The 24,439-nt window shown below is 45.8% G+C and overlaps 1 protein-coding gene across 3 annotated transcripts in view; it reads left to right on the top strand.

Annotated features, from left to right (window-relative positions):
• Window positions 1–7,971: 7,971 nt before the first annotated feature.
• Flnb (filamin B) overlaps window positions 7,972–24,439 on the top strand; it is a 139,830-nt gene continuing 123,362 nt past the window's right edge. For 2 of the 3 annotated variants that reach the window (XM_038350205.2, XM_038350204.2), the window contains exon 1: window positions 7,972–8,428. In XM_038350205.2, coding sequence (XP_038206133.1) covers window positions 8,137–8,428 — 292 coding nt within the window. In that variant the 5' untranslated portion in view covers window positions 7,972–8,136. Of the gene's footprint in view, window positions 8,429–15,150; window positions 15,173–24,439 lie in introns of those variants that run through there. The other variant, XM_038350206.2, reaches the window with a different exon arrangement.

Genomic DNA, 24,439 nt, shown 5'->3' with positions numbered 1-24,439 from the left:
AGAGCCATACCAAGAGACTGGTCAAGAGAGTAAAGGGTAGATTTAAAAAAAAAAAAAAAAAGGCCAGGTAACCACAATGGCTGGATTATATAGGGAAGGACAGCTGAGGGAAGGGCAGCCCAGCCCTTGGACTGGAGTTAGGGCAGGGGGTGGAGTATGCCAGCCACACCCTAAAACGGGTACGGACCGAGGGATCCAGAGAGAAACTGGAGGTCAGAGTCAGTTAACCATTTGTCCCTAACTCTGGCCTGGGCAACTCCCAAGGAGTTTGAACTGATTTCTTCATTAGGTGGCGCTGAAGGACTAAGTGCTGAGAATCAGGCCGCTCACTCCAGGATAGCTGTGGAAGGGTAGAGTCTGGGCCCAAGCCGTGCGCAGGGGAGAATCCTTAAGCAGCTATTCCCAGCGGACTCAGACCCTAACCACTCTTCTTATCAGGCCTGGGCAGCGAGGGAGAGCCGGTTCTGATCTGAAGATTCTAGGCCTTTCTTTGGAGATGCCAGGAAGTGAACTGCGGGCTTTGTTTTACTTGACTTTAAAGAATAGGGCTGACTCACAGGAATGAGGGGCTGGGGCGCCACCGCGCGCTTGTGGGGCGCTGGGGTGAGGGGTGATTGTCCAGCACCAACAGGTCACTGGAGGAAGGTCCCTAGGACTGTGTCCGACCTCCACACCCACGGCCTAACTGTGGGTCACAGAATGCTAACTTCTAGTTTAAATGCAAGCAAAGGAAGGCCTGAAGAGTTCTTTGCATTTCAAAAAAAAAATGTTTTTAGGGGTTATAAAATGGCTCAGTGAGTATAAGCACTTGCTGCCAAGCCTGGTGAGTTAGACCCCAGGGACCCACGTGGGGAAGAGTCTCTCTCTCTCTCTCTCTCTCTCTCTCTCTCTCTCTCTCTCTCTCTCTCTCTCTCTCCTCTCTCTCTCTCTCTCCTCCCTCCTCCCTCCCTCCCTCCCTCCCTCCCTCTCCCTCTCTCTCTCTCTTACACACACACACACACACACTATAATTTAAGATTTTTAGTATAGTGCTATTTCCTAAATGTATTGGCTGTTGGCCAAGTTCTTCATCCTTGCTATTTCCTTTAGTGACCTCAGTGGCAAACCTCCCTTGGGGGGGTCTGGTGTCACTATTGTCTAGAGATAACTCAGGAGGAACCTGAGGCTTAGAAGGAGGAAATGGCTCAGATTCAGGACCTCAAGCACAATTGAAAATGCATAGGTAGCTCCCTGGAGTATCCAAACTAGACTAGGACCATGGCTGGGTGAGCTGGGCTTCTGGAATCCTGTAAACTGCTCTGGAGCCTTCAAGAGAAAAACTACTGTCCAGTCCCAAGCGTTCCTCTAAGCTTCAGGTTTTCATTTGAGTGATGAGTGAGGAGACTAGACAAGGTGTTCTCTGCCAGCCAGATACCCAGGAGTAACAGGGATCCATAACTGGGCAGTTACATCTCCCTGCCAGCTCCCACCCAGGATCTGGAAGGGGAAAAGGGTGTGGTACTTAAAGATGAGATAAAAGACCAGGAAATTCCCAGTCTTGTGGGAGAGACCAGGCCCTATTAGTCAAGACTGAGAAAGAATTCCAAAAAAGGGAAGGTTCTGACTCATCCCACTGAGTGCTGTCACCAGGACTCTGCCCTATTCCCTATATGGCAGCCAAACTGTCCATTTGGATGCCCCAGGCCCTAGAATAAAGGGAGTCTGGCTGAGAATTCTCAAAAAAAAAAAAAAAAAAAAAAAAAACATTCTGATCGGCTTGAATCACATTCCAACCCAAACCAACCACCATGGGTTGCAGAAGGGGCTATCTTCTTTACACCTTTTTTAAAAATTAAAGAGAAAAGATTAATTTCATAAATGTGTAACTGTATTACATCGTCTCCTACGTCTCTTCCCTACAACCTCCATGCTGTCCTCCCTCAAATTCTTCGTCTCTTTTTAATTATCTGTGTGTGTGTGTGCGCCACATCGGGCGTGTAGACGTTAGAGTACATGTTGTAGGAGTCAGCTTTCTTCCATCATCTGAGTTCTGGCCATCAAACTCGGATTATCAAGCTTTGTGGCAAGTGCCTTAGACTGCTGAGCTACTCACAGAACCTTTTTTATTTTCATTTTGAGAGAAGGTCCTATGTATTCCAGGCTGAACTAGCTATATAGCTAAAGCTGAACTGATCTTCCTGCCCCTACCTCCCGAGTGCTAGGATTATAGTCATACACCATCATGTGCCATGCAGTGCCAGGATTTGAACCCAAGGCATCATGTAAACTACGTCCTCCAGCTCTCTTTCAGTTTCTTTGAAGCAGGGTCTTATGTAGACCTTGCTGGTATTATCGTGGATTCCTGGTTCTCCTACCTCTGCCTTTCAAGTCTTGAGATTATATGCATGTGCCACCATACCACCCAGCTGGAACCTTCTTGAACAGAAACTTTGGCTCCCTTTCTCTCCACTGGCCCATGGTTGTAGTGGCAGTGGGTGTCACTTGCAAGGGACCTCTCTTAACCTCTGTATCCGTCTTTGTGCTGGTACAGAGGGATTGATCTATTACTATCAGCAAGATCACTAACATCCCAGTTACGAAGGCACGTGCTTGATTTGTGGGTGAATATTTTATTTAATAACAATGTGACCTCATTCAAGAAAACCAAGAAATTTAACAGACTTCTTTTTATAGGACCTTGATAAGCTTGTAATCTGCCCACATGTCCCACCAATATGTGTGGTGACCGGCAAAATTCTGTCCTCCTTGATTCCTTCTGACCTCCTACTGAATCCTTCCAGACCAAGATGTGTTTTGGTTCACCACAGAGCCCATTTTTCTTCCTAACCCTTCCCCAATATTGTTTTCTTTCTCTATTTGCCTCCTGCTAAACTGACAGGGCCAACTCATATTTTATTTCTCATGTTGAAACAGCTCCACCCAAACACAGATGAAGGCCAGGCTAACATCAGCCCTGTGTCAGCAGAATTGCTGTGGAAATATCCCTATCTGATGAGTCCTTCTCTGACTCATCAGACCCCAGGATAACCTTTCTGACGCTCAGAGTCCCATCACTAGAGATGTCTGCAGGATTCTTTCTTTAGGCGGGGGAAAGACTGCAGGGTCAGTAGGTCTGGAGACCAGAGTTTGGGTGCTGCATCTCCAACTGGCCAGCCAGTTCAGGCATGGAGTTTAATTTTCCCACCTGTAAAATAGCATAAGGTCTCCTTCATAAAGAATATTCAAAAGCAAGGGCTGGGGATGTGGAGTTCTTGCTATATGAAGCCTGAGTTCAATCCCCTGAAGACCTTGAGCCTGTTTGTCACACCATCCTGATTTAGGAGATGCTGGGAAGGCCAATCCAGGTCTTCTGATATGCTAGGCTGGTACTTTTGACAACTGAGCTGCACCCCCCAACATGAGTGTGAACTTCTGATCTCCCAGCCTTTATCCCCGGAGGGCAGAGATTGCAGGCATATTCAGTCTGTGTAGTGCTGGGTATCAAACCCATGGCTCATGCATGCTAGACAAGCACTCTACAAACTAAGCTGCAGCTCCTCATATATTCTTTTAAATTTTATTTTTGTTGTTGTTTTGGACAGGGTTTCTCTGTGTAGCCCTAGCTGTTCTAGAACTCACTCTGAAGACTAGGCTGGCCTTAAATTTGGAGGTTTGCCTGTCTCTGTCTCCCAAGTGCTGGGATTAAAGGTACTCATCACCACCACCAAGCTTTGTTTATTTAAATCTTAAGGAGGGGCATTTTTATACAAGGTCCAAAGCTGATTATGAAGGAGCGGAGTGTATCCTAAGTAACCACAGCCCCAGCCTGCTAATGTCTGAGGAGCCACCGAACAACACTGGCTACCTTACCTTCCTCTTCCATTACTCATGCCTTCTGCAATCTCCACCTCAAAATCTGTTTCTGGGACAGCCTAAACCACACCAAATAGGGGTAGTTTTGTCTCCAGAGACATTGTCACCATGAAAGAGATAAGATGTTTCTCCCTATTACTGGTCAAGATGTTGCCAAACATACAATGAATGAAACGGTTCCCTCAGGACAAGAACTATCTAGCTCCTGGTGCCAATAATGCCTCAGCACTATTAAAAATCAGGCCCTAAGTTAGGATACAAAGTGAGTCCCTGCTGGTTGTAAACGTCTTTCAATAGAATGTCCCAGCAAAGCCTATCTGTGAAAAAGCAGAATGGACATGGGGTAGGTCCCAAGAGAGCACGTTTTTTCTTGCTTTTCCTCTTACACCTTACACTTAGTACAAGTATTTCCGCAGCTATATCTACCTCACAATACATCCAGTACAAGTATTGGTATAAAGACTGGCTTGGCCAATTAGAACACACAAATTTGAGAAGGAGTGGGGAAACACTGAAGGTGTTGAAGGGAGGAGAGTAGCAAGGCAGTGAAAACCAAAAACCAAAACCAGGGGCTGGAGAGATGGCTCAGAGGTTAAGAGCACTGGCTGTTCTTCCGGAGGTCCTGAGTTCAATTCCCAGCAACCACATGGTGGCTCACAACCATCTGTACTGAGATCTGGCGCCCTCCTCTGGCGTGCAGGCATACATCGAGGCAGAATGTTGTATACATAATAAATAAATACATCTTTAAAAAAAAAAAACCAAAACCAATGACTGGGTAGTGGTGGTACCCACCTTTTCCAGCACCTGGGAGGCAGAGGCAGGCAGATGTCCGAGTTAGAGGCGAGTTCCAGACAACCAGAGATGTTACACAGAGAAACCCTGTCTTGAAAAACAAACATACAGATAAACAAAGAGAAAGGAAAAAAGGAAGGAAGGAAGGAACGAAGGAAAACCCCCACATGCCCCCACAAGATCTGGTTATAGGGCATCTTCTTAATTAGTGATTGATGGGGGAGGGTCCAGCCCATTGTGGGTGGAGCCATGCTTGGGCTGGAGGTCCTGTTTCTTTTGTTTTTGTTTTGCTTTTTGTTTGCTTGTTTGTTTGTTTTTTGAGACAGGGTCTTTCTACATAGCTCTCTCTGTCCTGGAACTCACTATGTAGACCAGGCTGGCCTCGAACTCACAGAGATGATCTGCCTGCCTCTGCCTCCTGAGTGCTGAGATTAAAGTTATTTTCCATGATGCCCTGCTAAGTCCTGGGTTCTATAAGCAGCCTCTCCATCAGGTCCTGCCTTCAGGTTCCTTCCCTGTTTTGAGTTCCTGTTCTGAAGTGCTATGGGCAATTAACGACTGTTGAGAGAGGGAGAATTTGTCTTCTAGAGGAATGAGGCTCCTAATTAGCTATGCAATACTAAATGGTCAACTTTAAAAACATATATATATATATATATATATATATATATATTCAATCAACACTAAACAGACTCAACAAGTTGTATTCATATAATTGATCATATGTATATATATTTATTTACACACAAATAAACATTATTCATATATAGACACACACACAAACTTAAAACATATAACTTCCCCCAAATCATAGCAAGCTATTTCTTTGAATTACTTCTCACTCAATTTTGGTGTGTGTGTGTGTATGTGTGTGTGTGTGTGTGTGTGTGTGTGTGTGTGTGTGTGTGTGTGTGTGTGTCGTGTGTGTTGGGTGTTACTGTTTTTGAGACACAGTCTTCCTGTGTAGCTAAGGCTAGCCTGCAGTTCACTATGTGGCCAAGGGAGGATCTCAACCTCTCAATCCCTTGCCTCTGCCTCCTCTGAAATTATTGGCAGACAGAGGCCTACAATAAGAGCTATATGTTTTTAAAAAACAACCCAGAGATGAAGTGCCCCTCTCATCATGTCCTGTGGAGAGGGAGGTCTGTAGCACAGTCTCCCCATCACAGGTGAGGCTTACTTTGACCACAGAGTCAGGAAGATGCTTGCCAGCTTTTTCCACTGATAAGCAACCCTGTGCTTGTTACTGAGTTCCAACCTGAAATCTGAATTTTACAAATATTCACGTAATTGCCCTTTAAAAAATCCTAAGGCCAGTGTGGTGGTGCATGTTTGTAATCTCAGCACACAGGAGGTGAAGACAGGCGGATCAAGTGTTCAAGGCCATCTTTGCTTACGTGAAGAGTTTCAGGCCAACTTGAGGAGGAGACGAAAGAGGAACACACACGAGTGAGTTCGCTATGGCTGAAAACGCAGAACGGAAATGCCTCTCCCACTCAGTCGCCAACATTTCTATTTGCGTATGAATCACCCAAGAGGTATTTTACACACTGACAGGTAAGATATACACATATATAGCCTTTCTTTATATAGGGCCAGCAGCCCTTGCCGTATTGTTCTGCACCCAACTGTATGATTGCTTGGTCTGGTGACACCCTGTAGACAGTCACATTTTCCCACAAGAAGGAATGGGTTACGTGAGTTAAGTTTTGGATAGCGATGGCCTAGACATACCCACTATCGGGAACTCAACATTGAGAAATAATTAGATCAGGTGTCATGGGAACGTAAGATGGGAAGTGAAAGTGAAATTAAGGGCACAGGTTGACCTCCAGGGTGTTGAAGAGCTTACAGGACACAACGTCAGTGAGATACAGTGGAAGGTTTTCTCCTGATAGTATCATTACTTCTTCCATACAACAGAAAATAAAAGCTGGAACTGTGAGCATACCCTAGGAGCCTGAAGCCAGCACATATGAATGGCAAGAGCGTGTTACTCTTTTCCGCGTAAGGCGGGGAAGGGCTGTCTAGCCTTCTCGTATCAATCTCCTTGGATTGACATGTTTGCAGTTAATTGCCTTGTGGAAATGAGTAAATACCCCACCCAGGGTAGGGACCGGATGTAGATTCTTCAAGGCTGAAATGTCAGGCTTTAGGTCACACAGAGAGGGTGCCCTTTATCCCAGTGATAAAGCCTACAGGGAGCTGCCCACCTCAGCCTGCAACTGCTCATCCATTTATCCTTCCATCCCCACAGCCAGTCGTCTACCCACCCATTCGTTCCCTGAATTTTTCCTATGGCAACCCTACACCAGGTACACAGATACAGCAGTGACTGAGATGGACCTGGTGCTGTTTGTGGGGTGTGGAGGGAAAGGAAGTCCTAGGCGAAGGGAAGAGAAAAGGGACACAGGTCAGTAGGCGCCCACACCCATTAATCAAGCCCTTTCCCCAGGCTGTGCCTTCCTGGAGCCTCTTGGTCATCACAGGTATACAGTGAAACATAACAAGATCATTCTGGACTAATCAGCTCACCCAATACAATCAAAGTGGTCTTAAGAGAGTTCTAGGAAGATGTGACTATGGAGAACTAAGGAGACAAGAGGACAAGAAAGATTTTGTGCCTCAGTTTACAGGTTTTGAGAATAAGGAAGGCATCATAAGCCGACGTGTGCACACAGCTTCTATAACCTGGAAAGGCAAAAGAACATTTTTTTTTCCCAGAAATTTCAGCAAGAAATACATTGATTGGGCTAGTGACCTCAGTTTTGGCCCACTAAAACTCAGACGGGACATCTAACTTACAGAGGCAAAATAAGAAATTGTGGAATTCTTGACGTCAGGTTTTGGTAATTTGTTACACCAGTAAAAGACAACTAATATCCATAGAAAAAAGTGTTTGTTTTCACCACTGCTACGTGTGTGTGTGTGTGTGTGTGTGTGTGTGTGTGTGTGTGTGGCATTAGACTTAAAGTTCCTTGACATAAGGAAATCAATGTGTCTAATTTACCGTTGCCTTGCAGACTCCGAGTAAAGCAGCTGCCTCACACTAAACCTACAGATGGGTGGCACATTCCCTTTCCACGTGACCATTCCATCTAGCCCCCTGATTCTGCAAATGCCCTCATTCTGGGCGTTTCCCGGTTTCTTTCTTCTAGCTGGCCATCACATCAGGTTCCTGAAACTGAGGCGGCAACCCGGTGTAGTGCAGGCTTTGGGCAGTAGAGAGCGAGCGCAGCTAAGGAGTTCGCTTCTTTAGGGTCTGAACGGGGTGGAGCCTCGGGGGCTGGGCTGCCTAGCGCGCAGGCGCCAGGCCAGGCTACTTGGGCTCTCGGGGGCGGACGAGGGCAGAGCAGCTCTTTTTGCGGCTTGGGTTGCAGCGAGTTTGAGCCGCCTTCTCACTTGCCTCGGTTCCCCCTCTCCCGGTCCTTGGGGATTTTTAGATCAGCCCCTGCAGCTCGTTGCCTCCGTGAACTCTCCGCTTCCAGGATGCCGGTGACCGAGAAGGACCTGGCGGAGGACGCGCCATGGAAGAAGATTCAGCAGAACACGTTCACGCGTTGGTGCAACGAGCACCTCAAGTGCGTGAATAAACGCATCGGGAACCTGCAGACCGACCTTAGCGACGGGTTACGGCTTATCGCGCTGCTGGAGGTGCTCAGCCAGAAGCGCATGCACCACAAGTACCACCAGCGGCCCACCTTCCGACAGATGAAGCTGGAGAACGTGTCCGTGGCGCTGGAGTTCCTGGACCACGAAAGCATCAAACTCGTGTCCATCGGTGAGTGTTGTGGCCCGGCCTTGCGTTTGCAGAAATCGGGGTATCGGCTGAGCGCCCCACCGCGCATCGCTTCCCCGGGCCAGGTGTGGGCGCTGAGACGAGGGGGAGGTGGCCCCGGGATAAGAATGTAGGAACCTAGGCCTTTTCCGCAGTGCCATCTGTGGGCTGGGACCTGGCGTGATTGCTAAGAACTTCCAGTCACAGCTGCAGATTTGATTGTGGGACACCGTGGGATTGCTGGGGAAATCACCCTGATGGCTGAGCCCTAGAGAAACCCCCAACTTCACGCTAGCCAGGTGTGCCCAGTGTGATCCGCCACGGTCGAAAGGGCGTTGGCTCGGAGTCTGGGAGACCTAGGACGCGACAGTTTTCTGGCTTTGGATCTCTTCACCTAGGTGGAGACCGGACCTGGGACCCTCCCCTCCCCTTCCAACGCCGGAATGGGTGTGGGCTCCGAGGGTGGAAGGAGGAATCATGAGGGAATGTCCTCACTTCTCAGCTCTGTGTCAGCGTGGTGGGTCGCCTCAGGTTGAGATCATTTAGTGGTGATAGTAATTAGTGTCTGTAGAAGTTTAACTAAGGCTGACTGTGTGGCCACAACCTTCTAAGTTATCTCAATACTTAATATCCTGTGGACTGAGGCGTCATTTGGCCCATTTTACAGAAGAGAAGTTTAGAGAGCTAGTTGGGTTCCCCAAGGTCCCCTGCAAATATGGTCTAACTAAAAACTAAAGCAGGTGACAGCTAAGGTTTTTCTCCCTCCCCCCCCTCCCCCACCCCGTTCCCTGGGTCTCCCTGAGAAGGCGTTTGAGTCTGGCTGCTTTCCTACTGTCTCAGGGTGAGAATTAAGGTCTGTACTAGTTGGGAGGTTTCTAAAGAGGTTTGTGACTGTGGGAACAAAGGGGTTGTATATGCGAGGACTCGTTCCTTGCGGCGCATTCGCCCGCGCGCGCGCGCGCGCGCGCGTGTGTGTGTGTGTGTGTGTGTGTGTGTGTGTGTGCGCGCGCGCACAAAGATTTTTGTGTACACAGTGGGTGTGAAGAGCACCACGTGTGCAGAGGATGTGTGCACTTCACACTGTGTGGACATGGAAGGGGGTCACTTAGGCTGGGCTTGTTTCCTCAGGAAGCAAGGCCATTATAGTGATTCCAGTGACAGAAAGGAAGGTGGGTGTGGCATGTGGGACTTTCTCCAGGAGAAAGGGGTTCCCTCTAGACTGAACCTCCGCCCGGCCTCATGCTCAACTTTCCCCACACCTGTGCTGGCAGGTAGATTTAGCCTCCTACTTCCTGGGTCCGAGAAGCTACAACACCTAGCAGGATCTCCCTCCCAGGTGCTGCTGCCCAGTGGAGGAAACTGCCTGGGGTACTTGTCTTCTGGGGTCCCACCTCCCATACTGAGGAGGGAGGACCTCAGAATTGCACGGGAAGTTCTCTTTCCTGTAAGGAACAACTCTCAAGGCCTGTCTGCCTGAGCTCAACTTGTAACCATTCTGTTTTAAAATTCGTGCTTATTTAATTAACTCCACAAAGAAACTTAAATTAAACCAGGAGTTAAACATGGCATAGAATCGCTTACGGAGAAACCATAGCACCAGAAAAAAAATCAAGGACTGCCTAATTCACCAGCTGTTTACTCTTGGGCAGCTGCTTCCAGCATGGCTTCACGGCTGTGCTCCAAGACTGTGGGTCTCATTCTGGACTTGTTTGGTGGTCCCTTACAGTTTTCTAGTTGGTCCTCATGATTTCCAGTCATGAGCCTGTTGAGGCTTGAGCTCCCCACCCCCTGTTGCTTAACAGATGAATGTTGTCTCCCATTCATCTGATTCATCTGATATAGGTCTGTTACCCATGGCCAGCTTGTTTCGGTAGACCATCAAAAGTTGTACTGTTTTTGTTTTGTTTTGTTTTGCTTTTTTGTCCTGCTAAAATATTTCTTGGATCATATTCCCTAAAGTGGTATTCCTCGGTTGGAGGGTGTGACCACATACACTCCTCTCTAGTTGCTTTCCAGAAAGATCTCTTAGCAAACAGGTTTTCTCTGAAGACCTTCCCACCTTGCTAGAGGCCTGGACTGCTGAGGGATGAGATGGAGCTAAAGGCATCTTTTGGCTGCCCCTAGGATGTTGTAGGTAATGACTCGACCATAAAAAAATCTTCCGTTTTCTTATTTACTGTTCACTTTATGTAGTCTTATGCGCACTATAGCACTTTTTATTAGGGCCACCCACTGGGTGTTACATTCTGATGACTACTGACATTGAATATCCAGGATAACCAATTGAGAGTAATTAATTCCTTCTGACAGTGATCTTCCCAAGGAGTCCCAGGAGGGTCAGTACTAGGGGCTGGGGTCTGTACTAGGATGCCACATGGTTGCTGCTGTTATTTTCATTGTTGTTAGTGTCCCTACTTAAAGATCGGAAACAGTGCGCTGGGCCCAGAATGCAGCTTTGCCAAGCTGTTGAATTTGAACTTTGAGTGAATTTCTTTCTGGTGTCAGAAATGAAATCAATAAGCTTGGGGCTGGAGAAGATAGCTCAGCAATTAAGAGTACTGGTTGCTCCAGAGGTCCTGAGTTCAATTCCCAGCAACCACATGGTGGCTCACAATCATCGATAATGGTATCTGATGCCCTCTTCTGTCATGTAGGCAATACTTGCAAGTAGAGCACTCATGTACATATATACATACATACATACATACATATTTTTTTAAACAAAACAAAACAAAAAGAAAACACAGCCTCCCCTGCCTCTGGACCAAGGGCTGTTGTAGCCTACACTTTTCAGGTTCAGAGTGTTGTCGTGACAACTGAATACCCAAAGTTTGAACCGTAGCCTCAGATGCAATAGGGATCATGGGACCCTTTAAAAGTGACAGGATTAATCCTCTGGGCTATGATGAGGGCTCAGGAGTTAAATGTTGTGACTGTCAGGAGGTGAGTGGAGTCAGCTTGTGTTTTGTCTTAACGGTTGAATCTGTTGAGGAATATCTCCTTTCTCCATTGGTGGCTTTTATTGCGTTTTCCTGTGCTCCAGGGGCTCGTGTTTTACTCCATAACCAGGGAAGATTATTGGATGAATTCAGGGCATCGTTGTATGCCTTGGCTAATTCCCAACAGTTTATTTACATTGTGGGAACCTTTAGAATCATGCCTGTAAGCCCAGCTGGAGACATAAGATGCTCAGCAACTGCCAGAGGACAGAGGCATACCTGCCAACAACTTCTGAAAGACAACCCCGGCTATTTATTTACTCACATTTGTGGTTCATCAGAAGTTGGTCCCACCCTAGGCTCTATCCCCAAATTGAAGGTTTTGTTTAGTTTCTTCTTAGGTCTGAGCAGTTCACAGCAAAGCACGGCTTGCTTAGTTGTAGTTTTTGTAAGGAGTCGGCAGTTTTATTTACGTGTTTTCTCTATAAATCTTTCGGACTTTTGGACAGCCCAGCTAACTTTGGAAAGAAAAGAAGTCTCAAAGCCCAAGAATGACAATTGAGGCTGCTAGAAATTTGGGTAATATATTGTGGCTTGATCCTTTAGAAAAGGAATTCCTCCCTGCCTTTTTACAAAATGCAGCTGACCCTGATGATTATTTAACTTACCTGCACATGTAAGACTTTGAGTCCCTGGATGGTGGGTCACCTTGCCACCCAGCATCTTTTCCTTCTTCCCCTTTGTTCTACCATCATTAATCTGATGTTCTACAGATAGTTTCCATTTTGTAGTTCTTCCTGAACTAGCTAGCAAAAGCCACTGTGTTCTTTTGGACCATGCAGTGTAAGAACCCAGAGAATGCATATGTATTAAAATTTAATGTTTTGTTAGAATTGACATTCAGGGCCATATGTAACAAGACAGCCACATATTACTGTGAGATAGAGCGTTAAGCACAAGAAGTCTTGGTTTAACTCTTACTTGCCACAAAGTAGCTATTAAGAATTTCTATGCCTCTGTTGTCTAATTGCTGAAATAGAAATAATAAATACCACCTTAAATGTTGTTACAAAGATTAAACAAGGTAATATTTTTAAAAATACCTGGAACAGGGGCTGCAGAGTTGGCTCAGTAATCAGAGCACTTAATGCTTTTGCAAAAGACCTGAGTTCAATTCCCAGCACCCCCGTGGTGGTGCATAACCTTCTGTAAATCCAGTTCCAGGGAATATTATGCCCTCTCCTGAACGCCATAAGCACCAGGCATGCACATTCATGCGGGCAAAACACTCATGCACATAAGATAATTAGATAAAACATTTTAGGTGGCTGGAGCTGTTCAGGGTGCATAGTAAGTGCTGTTAGTGCCTGTTAACTAAACAAGGTACTGTTGGATGATCTCAAGTCAGGCTGGAAGGGTCTGCACAACTGAAAAGAAGCTCAAAGTCAGCACCACTCTGGGAGGCCAGCTGGATTGGCAGGAGTTGATCCTGCTTGCTAAAATAGTGAGGAGCTGCCTGGAGGGTGTCTGCTCCCTGGAAGGGGATGACCCTGGTGTGTTCTGGCTGCGCCCAGAGTCCATTCACACTTGCTTTGTTTCTGAGCTGGACAGGAGCTCCAGGCGCCTGTCATTCCAACCTCCCACCCAGTTCAGGAATCTCTGGGCCAAATCACTTCCAGATGGTGGCTGGGTCTCTGCTGAGCTCTAGCAATCGTGGAGCCAGCATGCCAGCCAGCCTTCACTCTTGGTTCTTGGAGAGTCTGTGGAAAGGAGGGCTTTTATTTGGAGCCAAGTATGTCTTTCGGCATTCCCACCCACAAGTCCAGGTTCTGCCCTGTAAGTAGGCATCACCAAGGAGGCTGCTCTTTGATTGAGGGTAACTACCTTGCATTTGGGACAGTAGATGTTCAGAACCCAAGCTTTTAGGCAGTGGTCAGGGATTTTAGACATCCTGTTTGTTTGTTTGTTTGTTTGTTTGTTTATCTCAGACTATCTCAGGATTGCTTTCTCTGTGTAGCCTCATCTCTCCTGGAACACTCTCTTATAGACCAGGGCAGCTTTAAACTCAGAGATCTACCTACTTCTGCCTCCTGAGTGGTGGGATTAAAGTATGCACCACCATACCTGACTTTTCATATTGCTTTCTGGCTACATAGGACTGGTGTGCCCTAGGCTTGCTAATCTAGGCATGAACCTAAAACTTGGATTATGATGCTCACTCTGCCCCACAATACCCTGATGTGTGTTGCTTTAATTTTTCTAAGCCTTGGCTTCTCCATCTGCAAAATGAAGATAGGGTGGCAGAGAACAATATTTTTGATTAGGCTGGGACTGTAACTCAATTGGTAGAATTCTTGCCTAGGATGTGCCAAGCCCAGAGTTTGGACCCTAGAACTGAATGGACCTGTAATGCTGGCACACATCTGGGGGAAGTAGAGGCAAGAAGATCAGAAATTTGAGGTCATCTTCAGCTGTGTAGCAAACTTGAGCTTACTCTGGGCTACATAAGGCCCTGCCATACACACACATAAGTTGTAGCATAATGATGTTGACATGTTCATTATTAATATTATTGTGCTTTTTTTGTTTGTTTAAAGCAGAGTCTTAATGTGGTCTTAGAATTTCAAATATTCTTACCTCTTCTTTCCAATATTGGAATCTGTACAGGACCTTTTGCATGCTATAGACAAATGCTCTACCACCAAGCTATGGCCTTAGTTTTGTTGTTGTTTTTTTTTTTTAATCTATCCAAGTCCCTGTTTTATTCTTTGTTTAACTTTACTCTTAATTCCAAGGAATTGGGTTGGTGTTAAACCCCACCTACCATAAATTTAACTGGTTAAGCCAGATAGAATGAGCTATTTCAAGCTAAATGGGTACAGTTCCTACATTAATGATAATTGCAGTTGTCATCCATGCCATGCTACTAGATGTCAGCCTCTACATTATTGCTGTGGCTAGTTACTTATTGAACGTGGCGAGGAGCCCTGAGTACACTCAGGTTTATCATGTAATGAACAGTAACATTTCTTCAGACGCTTTGAGGTGGCTGCCTTGCTTTTCATGGGAAACTCAGCCCACGTCCTAGGGAGAGCTTTTCCTGGGAAAGATGATTAGAAAACCAGGTTGTTCTCCATAGGCTATCATGCCAACATGGTGAGGATTGCTATACTGGAGATGACAAAGAAGGGACCTGCTGATTGTTTTAATTATGTTCCTTGGTGTAACAATTGGAGCTGGGGGGAATTTAAAAAAAAAAAAAAAACACCCTCCTACCTATTCAATATGTTTTGTTTGTTTTTGTTTGAGATAGATGGCCGAGGATGGCCTCAGCCTTCCAAAGTGCTGGAATTACAGACGCACAGCCATCAGAAGCCTTGTGCTAGGAGCCTTCTTTCATTTGCCTTCAGTGTGTTTCTTTGCTCAATGATAGTTACTGTCTCTCTTCTACAAACTTGTCATGAAGTAATTGGATGGGATTTTTACTTCGCCTATTGTCTTGTGGCAAAATTTACCACAGAACAGTTGGCCACCATTCATCCTTTCAGCCAGTCCCCATACTGTAGACTTTCCATGGCCGAATGCTTCTGTACTGTCAGCAAACACACAGATCGGCTCTTGACCTCGTCAGTACTGCTGATGACACAGAACTGTGCTGAGAGCTGCTGACCGCTGCTCCCCTCCTGTCAGAACCTGGATTTTCTGAGTAGTTCAGGTTGGCAGGACATCAATATCGTACTGTTTCCTTGTTCTGTTCTTGGGACCAGCTCTGCCTCCCGATGTTGCTGTCTGTGTGCTCAGTGTTGAGGTGTGTTCCACTCAGCCTCTGCTCTAACGTCACGTGTTTTCATGCCTTCTGTCTGCTGTGCATTGGTCTGTCCAGTTCTTATTCTAATCACCATTGCAAGCTCTGTAATGCTTTCTTTTATTTTGGAGAGAGGGTCTCACTTTATAGTGCAGACCATCCTCAAGTCTGTGATCATCTTGCCTCTACCTTCTGAATGTTTTATCTTTGCATTTTATAGGTGCGAAAACTAAGGCTGAGATCCACAGGCCTTTACTAGTCAGGTATGATACAGGCTGTGCCTGTCTGTCATTTATGTCTGACTGGAGGCCGGAGGGCCACTTGTTCCTCAGCATAGCTATGAATGTGGCCCAGTGCAAAACTTACTTAAAATATTAGGTGCAGATTTTCCTTTTCTTTTGTAACTCAATCCTTTGGTTCTGGAATATATATGTGTGTGTGTGTGTGTGTGTGTGTGTGTGTGTGTGTGTGTGTAATTCAATTCTGTGGTTCTGGAGTAAGTATGTAGATGATTGTCCTGTTATCTCAGAAGGCTGGACTGACCTGTGAGAGTGAAGTATTCTCTTGTCAATCAGGCTGTGCATTTGATCAAGTAAAAAAATAGGTCTATTGTAGAAAGAAGTTGTGGAAGAGACTTTTCTTCTTGATTGGGTGGCGGTGGTGTTTGATTTATTTCTTGTTTTGCTTCAGATTTTACTCATTTGTAACATTAAATTTTCTTGCTACAAGCTGGGCCTGATGACACAACCTTCACCTGTTCGGGAGCTGACAAAAGAGGTTCACAAATTTAAGGTCAGCTTTGGTGACTTAGTGGGATTCTGTCTCAAAGTGAAAGTGGTAAAAAAAAATATCAAAGGAGGGCTGGTGTCCATGGGGGTATAGTTCAGTGCGAGAATGTTTATCTAGAGTGTGTGAGGCCTGGGTTCAATTCTACTATTGGAAGGAGGGAGAGAAAGAAATTTCCTAACGCACTACAGAAGTCTTGGGCCCATTTACCTTACCTGTTTCAGCACCAGGAGCATTGACAGTGTGTGGAGGGGGCTTTCTGCAGTATCTTTAGACTTTTTCGTGATTTCTTTGCCTTTGGTTCCCAGTGGGGAACAACAAAAGATTATTTGCTTTGCGGGGTCTGCTTGGGGCCTTGTGCCGTGAGGCCTGGAAGCCAAAGGGGAAGGAAATATCCGAGGAATTCCTCGTGGCTTCCATCCACCATAAAGCAGGTGTGGACTGGGGTGTGTGTGGGGGGTGGGGTGGGGCGTGGGGTTGGGGTGTGAGAGCTGGCCTATCATGAGAGCATTGGTGACAATGGACATTGGCCCAGCTGTGCTCTGTCAGAAATGACCTCTCCTACATCCCTTCTGCTACCTTTAAACATTAACCAGGCTGTTTTCCGAGGAGTGCAGGGTTCCTTTCTGCTCAGGTCTGGCAATGATCCTTTGTTTGGCTCTGGCATATCTTGCCTGCAGTTCCACCAAGTGACTTTCTGTTCGGTTTTCAGCTGGCCTCGGGCTGGCCACCAGCAGGAAGGAAGCTGTGTGCTTGAAGCTGAGCTTGTGTTGCCCACGGCCTTCGCTCCTCAGAGAGGCTGGTCTGAGGGCCCATTCAGGGCTCAGCCTCCTGAGCACTTCAGGCCTGGCTTGTTGAAAGGCCTGGGTGTTTAACACAGCTCTCCTGTTCTCTGTATCTAAGGCCCTTTATGCTGGCATGAATTCCTTTCCTCATGGAGATTTGAAGCTCTTTTGACTAACTGGCTCGGTCACCTTACTGGGTATTTTCATAAGGATTTCGCCATGCCAGACAACTTTTCTGGAATTTCCTTTCCAATAGAAAGACAACCAGTGCGGCCGCGATTATTTGGAACTCAGCTTGGAATGTTGGCAACCTCACAATCTAGGGAAAACGGGAGGGGATTTGTGGCAGGGACAATATAAATTTGCTGTGACACATAAATTGAGATTTTTAAGATGATAAAAAAAAGTGGTTGGCTTTCCTTCCCCAAAGAAGAAACGGTACTTGTTTCCACCTTGTGCTGAATGCGGCTGAAGGACCAGCAGGCCTCCCTTGCAAGCAGGGGTAGGAAAGGTTTCTAGTGGTTAAAATCAGGCTTTCTTTCTGCCCCCTTGAAGCCATCCCTCGAGGAAACAGTTTGCCTTTTATCATGTTGGTACCATAATTCTTATGTGACTCATTCTCACTTCCTTGCATGTTCCTGAAGGGACTTAACAGATTCAAAGAAAACAAGAATGATTCAGCATTCCACAGTCAGGCACTCTCTGGGAGTCTAAGAATAAGTGACAGACTCATTGGTTATAAGGTGGCTAGAAATGGGGACAGATGTTGTTCCTCTGGGTACCTTAGGGACCAAAACTCTAAAACCTTTTTTTTATTTTATTTTATTTTTTGAGACATATATCCCCTGGCCTTAAAGTTGGTGTGTAACCTAGGAGGACCTTGAACTTCTGATGTGCCGCCACACCTGTTTTATTCCATGCCAGGAATCAAACACAAGACTTCTTGCTTGCTGGGCAAGCACTCTACCAACTGAACTGAATTCCTAGACTTAGCAGGTCCCTTAACTGAGCAGAGCTCTCTCTGGGTTCTGTTCACACAACTCCTTTAGAAAGAGGTGGAACACATAGCGAAAGATCCGGGCTGTTCAGGTCCTCCAGAGGCAGAACCCAGAAAGTGTCCTGAATAGACGGGCGAGGTGGATCCTGGGTTAGAAGCAACTGTAGGTGGCTTGTCACGTTCCTCAGGAGCTGAAGATGGCTAGCTGACACCTGGGACCAGAGGACTGTTCTGGAAGGATCTAGGTATTAGCCTTCCGTTTCCTGCAGTTGCCTCTCCCAGCGCAGTCCTTTCCGTGTCTCTTTTCTTTATATCCAAGGGCAGTCACTTAGCTGGAGGTCCTTGCCCTGGCCTTAGGACCCATATCCTACCCTCACATTTGACTTGGTCTCCTCTGCTGTGGATCATAATTGTTCTAAAAGCAGGGGCTGTGTCTTGTTTACCTCTGTGTCCCTGAGCTTGGCACTTAGTAGGGATTTAAGAGATAACTTACTGAACTAACAGTCTCTAGCACAGAGGATTGAATAAGAAGCCCAGCGCATTGACTTGCTTGCAATGTGCTTGTTTGGGGCAGATTTCAGGATATTTGTTTTTTGCATCTTGTTGAAGTGGGGATGATGGGTGTCCCCGCACAAACTCGTTTTTTGGATCAGCGATGCAGAACTCAATTCAGCGCTTCATACTTGTTCTTTCAACACTGACGGTCGGTCATCAGCTACTAGAAAGCAAGGTTTCCCAAGATGCTATGTAAAACTCAATGAATTTGATAGTAAGCCACCAAAGATCAGGTCCATGAGAAGTGAAGAATGCATATTTGAGTATTAAGTACCAGAACTTGTTATAAAGGCTTCTCAACCATAGCTAAAGAAACTAAATTGCAACTTTAAGAGGTAGTTATTGAAAAAAAAAGGGTAGTTATTGCTGTAATGTCCTTATACAGAAAAGGCATCTGAGGCAAACCCAGCTTGTCTAGTGAGTGTGTGGATGTTTAAGATTTTTAATCTTTTTTTAATTATTTATTTTCATTTTTATGTGCATTGGTGTTTTGCCTGCATGTATGTCTGTGTGAGGGTGTCAGATGCCTTGTACAATTGCTAACTGCTATATGGATGCTGGGAATTGAACCTGGGTCCTCTGGAAGAGTAGCCAGTACAGTTGACCACTGAGCCACAGATCCAACCTCAAGGTTTTAATCTTGTAAACTACTATGTTTTTGAAATCTACTTCTAATGCATTTTCCCCGCTTATTAAAAAAGTCATATTTGTAGGCTGGTGAGATGGCTTTGGCTTAGGTTAAAGTGTTTGCCACCATGCATAAATACCTGAGTTCAGTTCCTGGGACCCACATGCTGAAAGGACAGGGAATACCTGAAAATTGCCCTCTAACTTCTTCCACATATATGGTGCATGTGCGCACACACACACCAATATATATAAATGTCATTTTTAAATTTACATTTGTAATTATTTACTTTGCCAAAAAAAAAAGAAAAAAACCAAGAACATTAAAAAGCATGGATCTCATCTTTAAAGAAGAACTTCAGTGAGTTTTTTTATTTCCTTTCAGGGAATCTGACTTACTGTTTCCTTTTGGTTGTAATGGGGAAAAGAGAGATGCATTTTTTTCAGAAAAGAAAGACTGTAGACTGGAACTTCTCATGCGGTCATTTGGTCACACTGGTGTTTGTACCAAGATTCACCTTTGAGTTTTAACTGTTCTTAGAGCAGCGTTAAAATTGAAAGTCTTATTTGCCTCTTATTATGGTTTGGAAGTCTCCATTGGTTCAGAAATATGTTTTGGTCAGGGGTGTTCCAGCTACTTCCTGTGGCTTAAAGGCTTTAGGACCAACTTGTATGGGGAGTGCCAAGGTCTGCTAATAACTGTTATTATGTTTGGTAACTGTTGCAACTTTTGGCTGGTGTTTGGCTGCCTAGTAGAGAAACTCAGTTTAGTTTTTAGTTGCTCAGCTACATCCACAGTAGAGTTTCAAAACTCCCCTGGCAGGGGAGTTGGACAGCCTGGTTTCTTCTTGCCTTTCTAGGGTCTTGTAGAGGTTTGAAAAATCACTTCGTGCTCTTAGGGAGGAACTGTCTTCCCGGTACTTCACAAGGACACCAGACCAACAGAATATCCTGTTTCCATTTCCTGCAAGGCAAAGGAGATGGAATGAAAGCCACTTCTAATACAGACACTTTCCAAGTGCTTAGAGCTGTGGCTCAGAAAGACCCTGTTCATTCCTTGGGAGTCGTTTCTGGAGTGTTCTGCTAGGAGGAGGTACTTTGACCTGACACAGTACTCTGTCCTGGAGTCACGTCTTCTTGTACCCCTCCCCCAGCTGGTGAGAGTCACCTCAGGCTAGAGGAAGAAGTGATCCCTTTATCAAGAACGGGTAGAGGTGGTTAGAACCTTGGCCAGGAATTGGTCAAATCTAAGACTGGGACTTCTTGCAAGAGAAGAGGTCACTAAGTTTTTGATCAGCCATTGCGTGGGTACCATTTAGGCTAATGGTATTTTCTAGACCACCTTGTTAGAAAGATAGCAAGCATGATGATGCTTTTTGGTTTCTCTAGACAGGGTTTCTCTGTGTAGCCTTGGCTGTCCTGGAACTTGCTCTGTAGACCAGCCTGGCCTCAAACTCAAAGAGATCCCCCTGCCTCTGCCTCAGGAATGCTGGGATTAAAGGTGTGCCACCACCATCCAGCTATGATAAATCTTTTTTCTTTTTAAAGACCGAATCTCACACTGTAGCCTAGGCAGGCCCAGCTCTTGGGGAATTCTTCTGCCTGAGCCTCCTAAAGGGTGGGATCATTCGAGTCTGTGACCATCACAGTGGGGAACAGGCAGCAGGCAGGTGCTGGAGCAGTAGATGAGAGCTTATGTGTTCTTCTGTAAGTAGGAGGTAGAGAGAGGTAACTGAGAAGAGTTTAGCTTTTAAAAATCTCAAAGCAAGAAAAAAGAAAAAGAAAAAAAACCAAAGCTCATCCCCAGGCCACATCGCCTAACCCTTCCCAAACAGTCCCACCAACTGAGAACTAAATATTGAAATATATGGGCCTATGTGGACCATTCTCATTCAAACCACCACAGTTTATCATTTTCTTTTTAAATTTATTCTCCCTACTGACTTCTTTCTTCCGGAAATCTATTCTTTTTGTCATTTGCAACGTTTTTCCCTCCCATTTTTCTTTTTTTATTTAAAACATTTTATTGAGCCGGGCTGTGATGGCGCACACCTTTAATCCCAGCACTCAGGAAGCAGAGGCAGTGGATCTCTTGAGTTCGAGGCCAGCCTGGTCTACAAGAGCTAGTTCCAGGAGAGGCCCCAAAGCTCCAGAGAAACCTTGTCTCAACACCCCCCCCCCCAAAAAAAACAAAGCCAAAACATCTGTGTGTGTGTGTGTGAGAGAGAGAGAGACAGAGAGAGACAGAGAGACAGACAGAGAGAGACAGAGACGACACAGAGACGACACAGAGAGAGACACAGAGAGAGACAGAGAAAGAAAGACAGAAAGAAAGAGAGAAAGAGAGAACACATGTATACAGGTCTGAAAATTACTCTGGGGAGTGGTTTTCTTCTTTCCACCATGTGGGTTTCAGAGAAGAAACTTGGGTCAACATCAGACTTGGCAGTAAACATCTTTGGTTGCTGAGACATCTTGCCAGCCCTCTTTGATTTATTTTTTTTAAAGTGTATTTTTTGTTGTGTGTGTGTGTGCATAATGAAGGGGTCAGGTGTACATTGCTACATCCCATGTGTAGAAGTCAGAGGACAACTTATGGGTGGTGTTCTCTCCTTCTCTAGTGTAGGTCCTAGGGACTGAATTCAGTTGCCAGTTTTGCACAGGAAAGTTTACCTGCTAAACGATCTCACACCTTTTTTGTTTGTGTTTTTGTTTTTCTCTATAGACCAGATTAGCCTCAAACTCACAGAGATCTGGCTGCCTGTCTCACAAGTGCTGGAATTAAAGGCCTGAGCCACTACACCTGATGTGCTCTCTCTCTCTCTCTCCTCTCTCTCTCACCTTATTTATTCACTTTTATTCTGTGTGAATGTTTTCATGTTCATGTTTGGTTGTGCTTGCTTGTAATATTGTGGTGGGCAGTTTTTTTTTATGGGTGCTGGGGATTGAATTCTGATCTTCATATCTGAGTGGCAAGCAGTTAACTGGGCCATTTCCCCCAGCTCATTTCTTTCATTCTTGGTTTTGCCTTCTCTGTATAAGAGATGGCCTGTGAAAGAATTGTGATAGCCTGACGCTTTTTGTTTACTCTGGCCACAGGAAGCTGTTTTTCTCTCTGCTCTCCAGACAGGCATGGTGATTTGTAATCCCAGATGCTGCTGAGGTTCAGGGTTGTTTGAACACAGGAGTTTGAAACCAGCCTGGGCAAAATAGACTCTACCAAAAAGGGGCGGGGGCTGCATTTGAGAGTCTGAAGTAGGTGAATTCACAGCCAGCCTGAGCTTCAAAGGGAACAACAAAACCTACAAAAATATTCTCCCTCACAGTCTTCGTGCTGTGTCTGGCTCCTAGCGCGTGCTCAGGAAATGACAGCTGGTGCCACTGAGTCCTCAGCCCCCGGCCCCACTCAACCCTGGAAAAATAAGTCTTTCTGCTAATGTCGCAGGTACAGCTCCTGCTTATGTTTTTAGTATTTAGTGGGAATGATCAAGTATGGGAAACTGGGAAGACAAGGCGTTTTCAGGGTTAATTCTTGCTGACACTGACTACCCTGCATGCTTTCAGAAACCTGGAGCAAAATAGCAAAGCGTGCTGGCTGCTTCCACCCATCCCCTGAAGACTAGCTGTCCCCGCCTTGGCCCTGAGTATCTCTTTCTCTCCCCTCTAATCCAGGCCCTTGACATCTGGACCATTGTGGGGCTGCAACACCTGCGACCCTTTCACTGTCCTGGGTATGGCCTTAATCCCGGCATGATCCAACCCTGTGTAATGAGCCTTGTGATAGTATTTTTTACAGTAGTTCTTGGGAACCACACTGGACATCAAAGTTGCTGAGCCAGGATGGGTTTTAGGAAGCTGCCACTAGTGAATTCTGTGCTTTCAAAATGCAAGAGTGGATCTGAGAAATGATAGCAGAGTTCTCAGTTCTCAGCAGCTACACTAGCCTTCCCATTCCCAGGCTAAAGGGGTATGTGTGGATCCTACACAGCCTACCTGCTTCCTCCATTTGCTGGCTGATCTCATGATCAGGGTAGACTTCTGTCTTCTAGGGCAGCATTAATAACTGTCATCTTCTTTCCCGTGGCCAGGGAACATCCAGCCCCTTTCCCAAAGGTAGAGTTGGTGAAGGCTCTTGAGTGATGAAGGCAGAACTCCAGTTTAACCACAGGAAGGCATGAGTCAACCCAGGTGCTTTTTCCATGGGATGGGGCAAAAATTCAAACACTTGCACAATGGCTCTTGTTTCTCCAGCTCCGGCAGCTCAGTGTTATCACTATGATCTGCAGGTGTCTAGCCCAGACTTAGTCTAGCTCTTATTTCCAGGTCCTTCTCTAAACTCAACTTCTCCATCTGTAGAAATGGAAGAACCAAATGAGGCCTGCGTCTCCTGGTTTCACATCCTATGGCTCTCTATTTCATTTTTCACTCAGTTTTATCCCCCTCTCCCCCCGCAGTTGACTCACTTTTACAACAGCTGTAATTGAAAGGGAGACTTTGTCACTATCATAATGGAAAAGCAGCATCACTGAGTAAACGGAAGGTAACCATAAATAAATCCAAAACGGTGCTATAAAGTTCCTGCCGGCAGGCAGCTCGCCTGTGCTCAGCATGAGGGGAAATGAGCAGGAGATGAGCAGGGTGGAAAGTAACCAGCACCATACTCAGGCTAAGCCTTTCTCCCGACCAGCTGATGGAGGGCAGTAACTGGGGCGAGAACCACATCTCTGTGATGCATAGTGTGACTGGTAGTCACCGGCTCTGATTAGTAATGTCCTGTGGTTCCCTCCTTATCTGTGGTTTGCCTTTCTGTGATTTGTGACCCACAGAAATAAACAATGAGTAAGTTTTAAATTATACCCTGTTCTATAGTGGTAGATTCTCACACCACCCCACTCCTTCCCCCCCCCCTCAACAGACCTCCTCCAGCTGTCCGGAGGGTCTACGTCCCACGTGTTTACCCTAAGTCAGTTTTACAAATGTAATGTGGACCCAAGAAAGCAAATTGAGGGATATTTTTACTGTGACAGTTTATTAACTTTTACTTACATGTTGTCTTAGTTTGGGTTTTTATTGCTATGAAGATGACCATAGCAACTCTCTTTCTTCTTCTTCTTTTTTTTTTTTTTTCTGGTTTTTCAACACAAAATTTCTCTGTGCAGCAGCCTTAGCTGTCCTGGAACTACCTTTATAGATCAGGCTAGCCTTGAACTCAGAGATACACCTACCTCTGCCTCCCAAGTGCTGGGATTAAAGTTGTGCCACCACCGCCCAACTCTTATATGGCATGGATCATGGCAACTCTTATAAATGAAAACATTTAATTGAGGTGGCTCACATTTTCAGAGGTTCAGTCCATTGTTGTCATGGTGGGACATGGTGACATATAAGCAGACATGGTGCTGGAGGAATTGCTGAGAGTCCTACATTTTGAAGGCAACAGGAAGTCAACTGAGACACTGGGTGGTATCCTGAGCATAGGAAACCTCAAAGCCTACCTCCACAGTGACACACTTCCTCCAA

The sequence above is a fragment of the Arvicola amphibius genome, chromosome 12 (genome assembly GCF_903992535.2).
Source record: "Arvicola amphibius chromosome 12, mArvAmp1.2, whole genome shotgun sequence".
NCBI classification, from domain to species: Eukaryota; Metazoa; Chordata; class Mammalia; order Rodentia; family Cricetidae; genus Arvicola; species Arvicola amphibius.
Note: the sequence above shows the minus strand (reverse complement) of the source record. Positions and strands in the feature narration are given on the sequence as shown.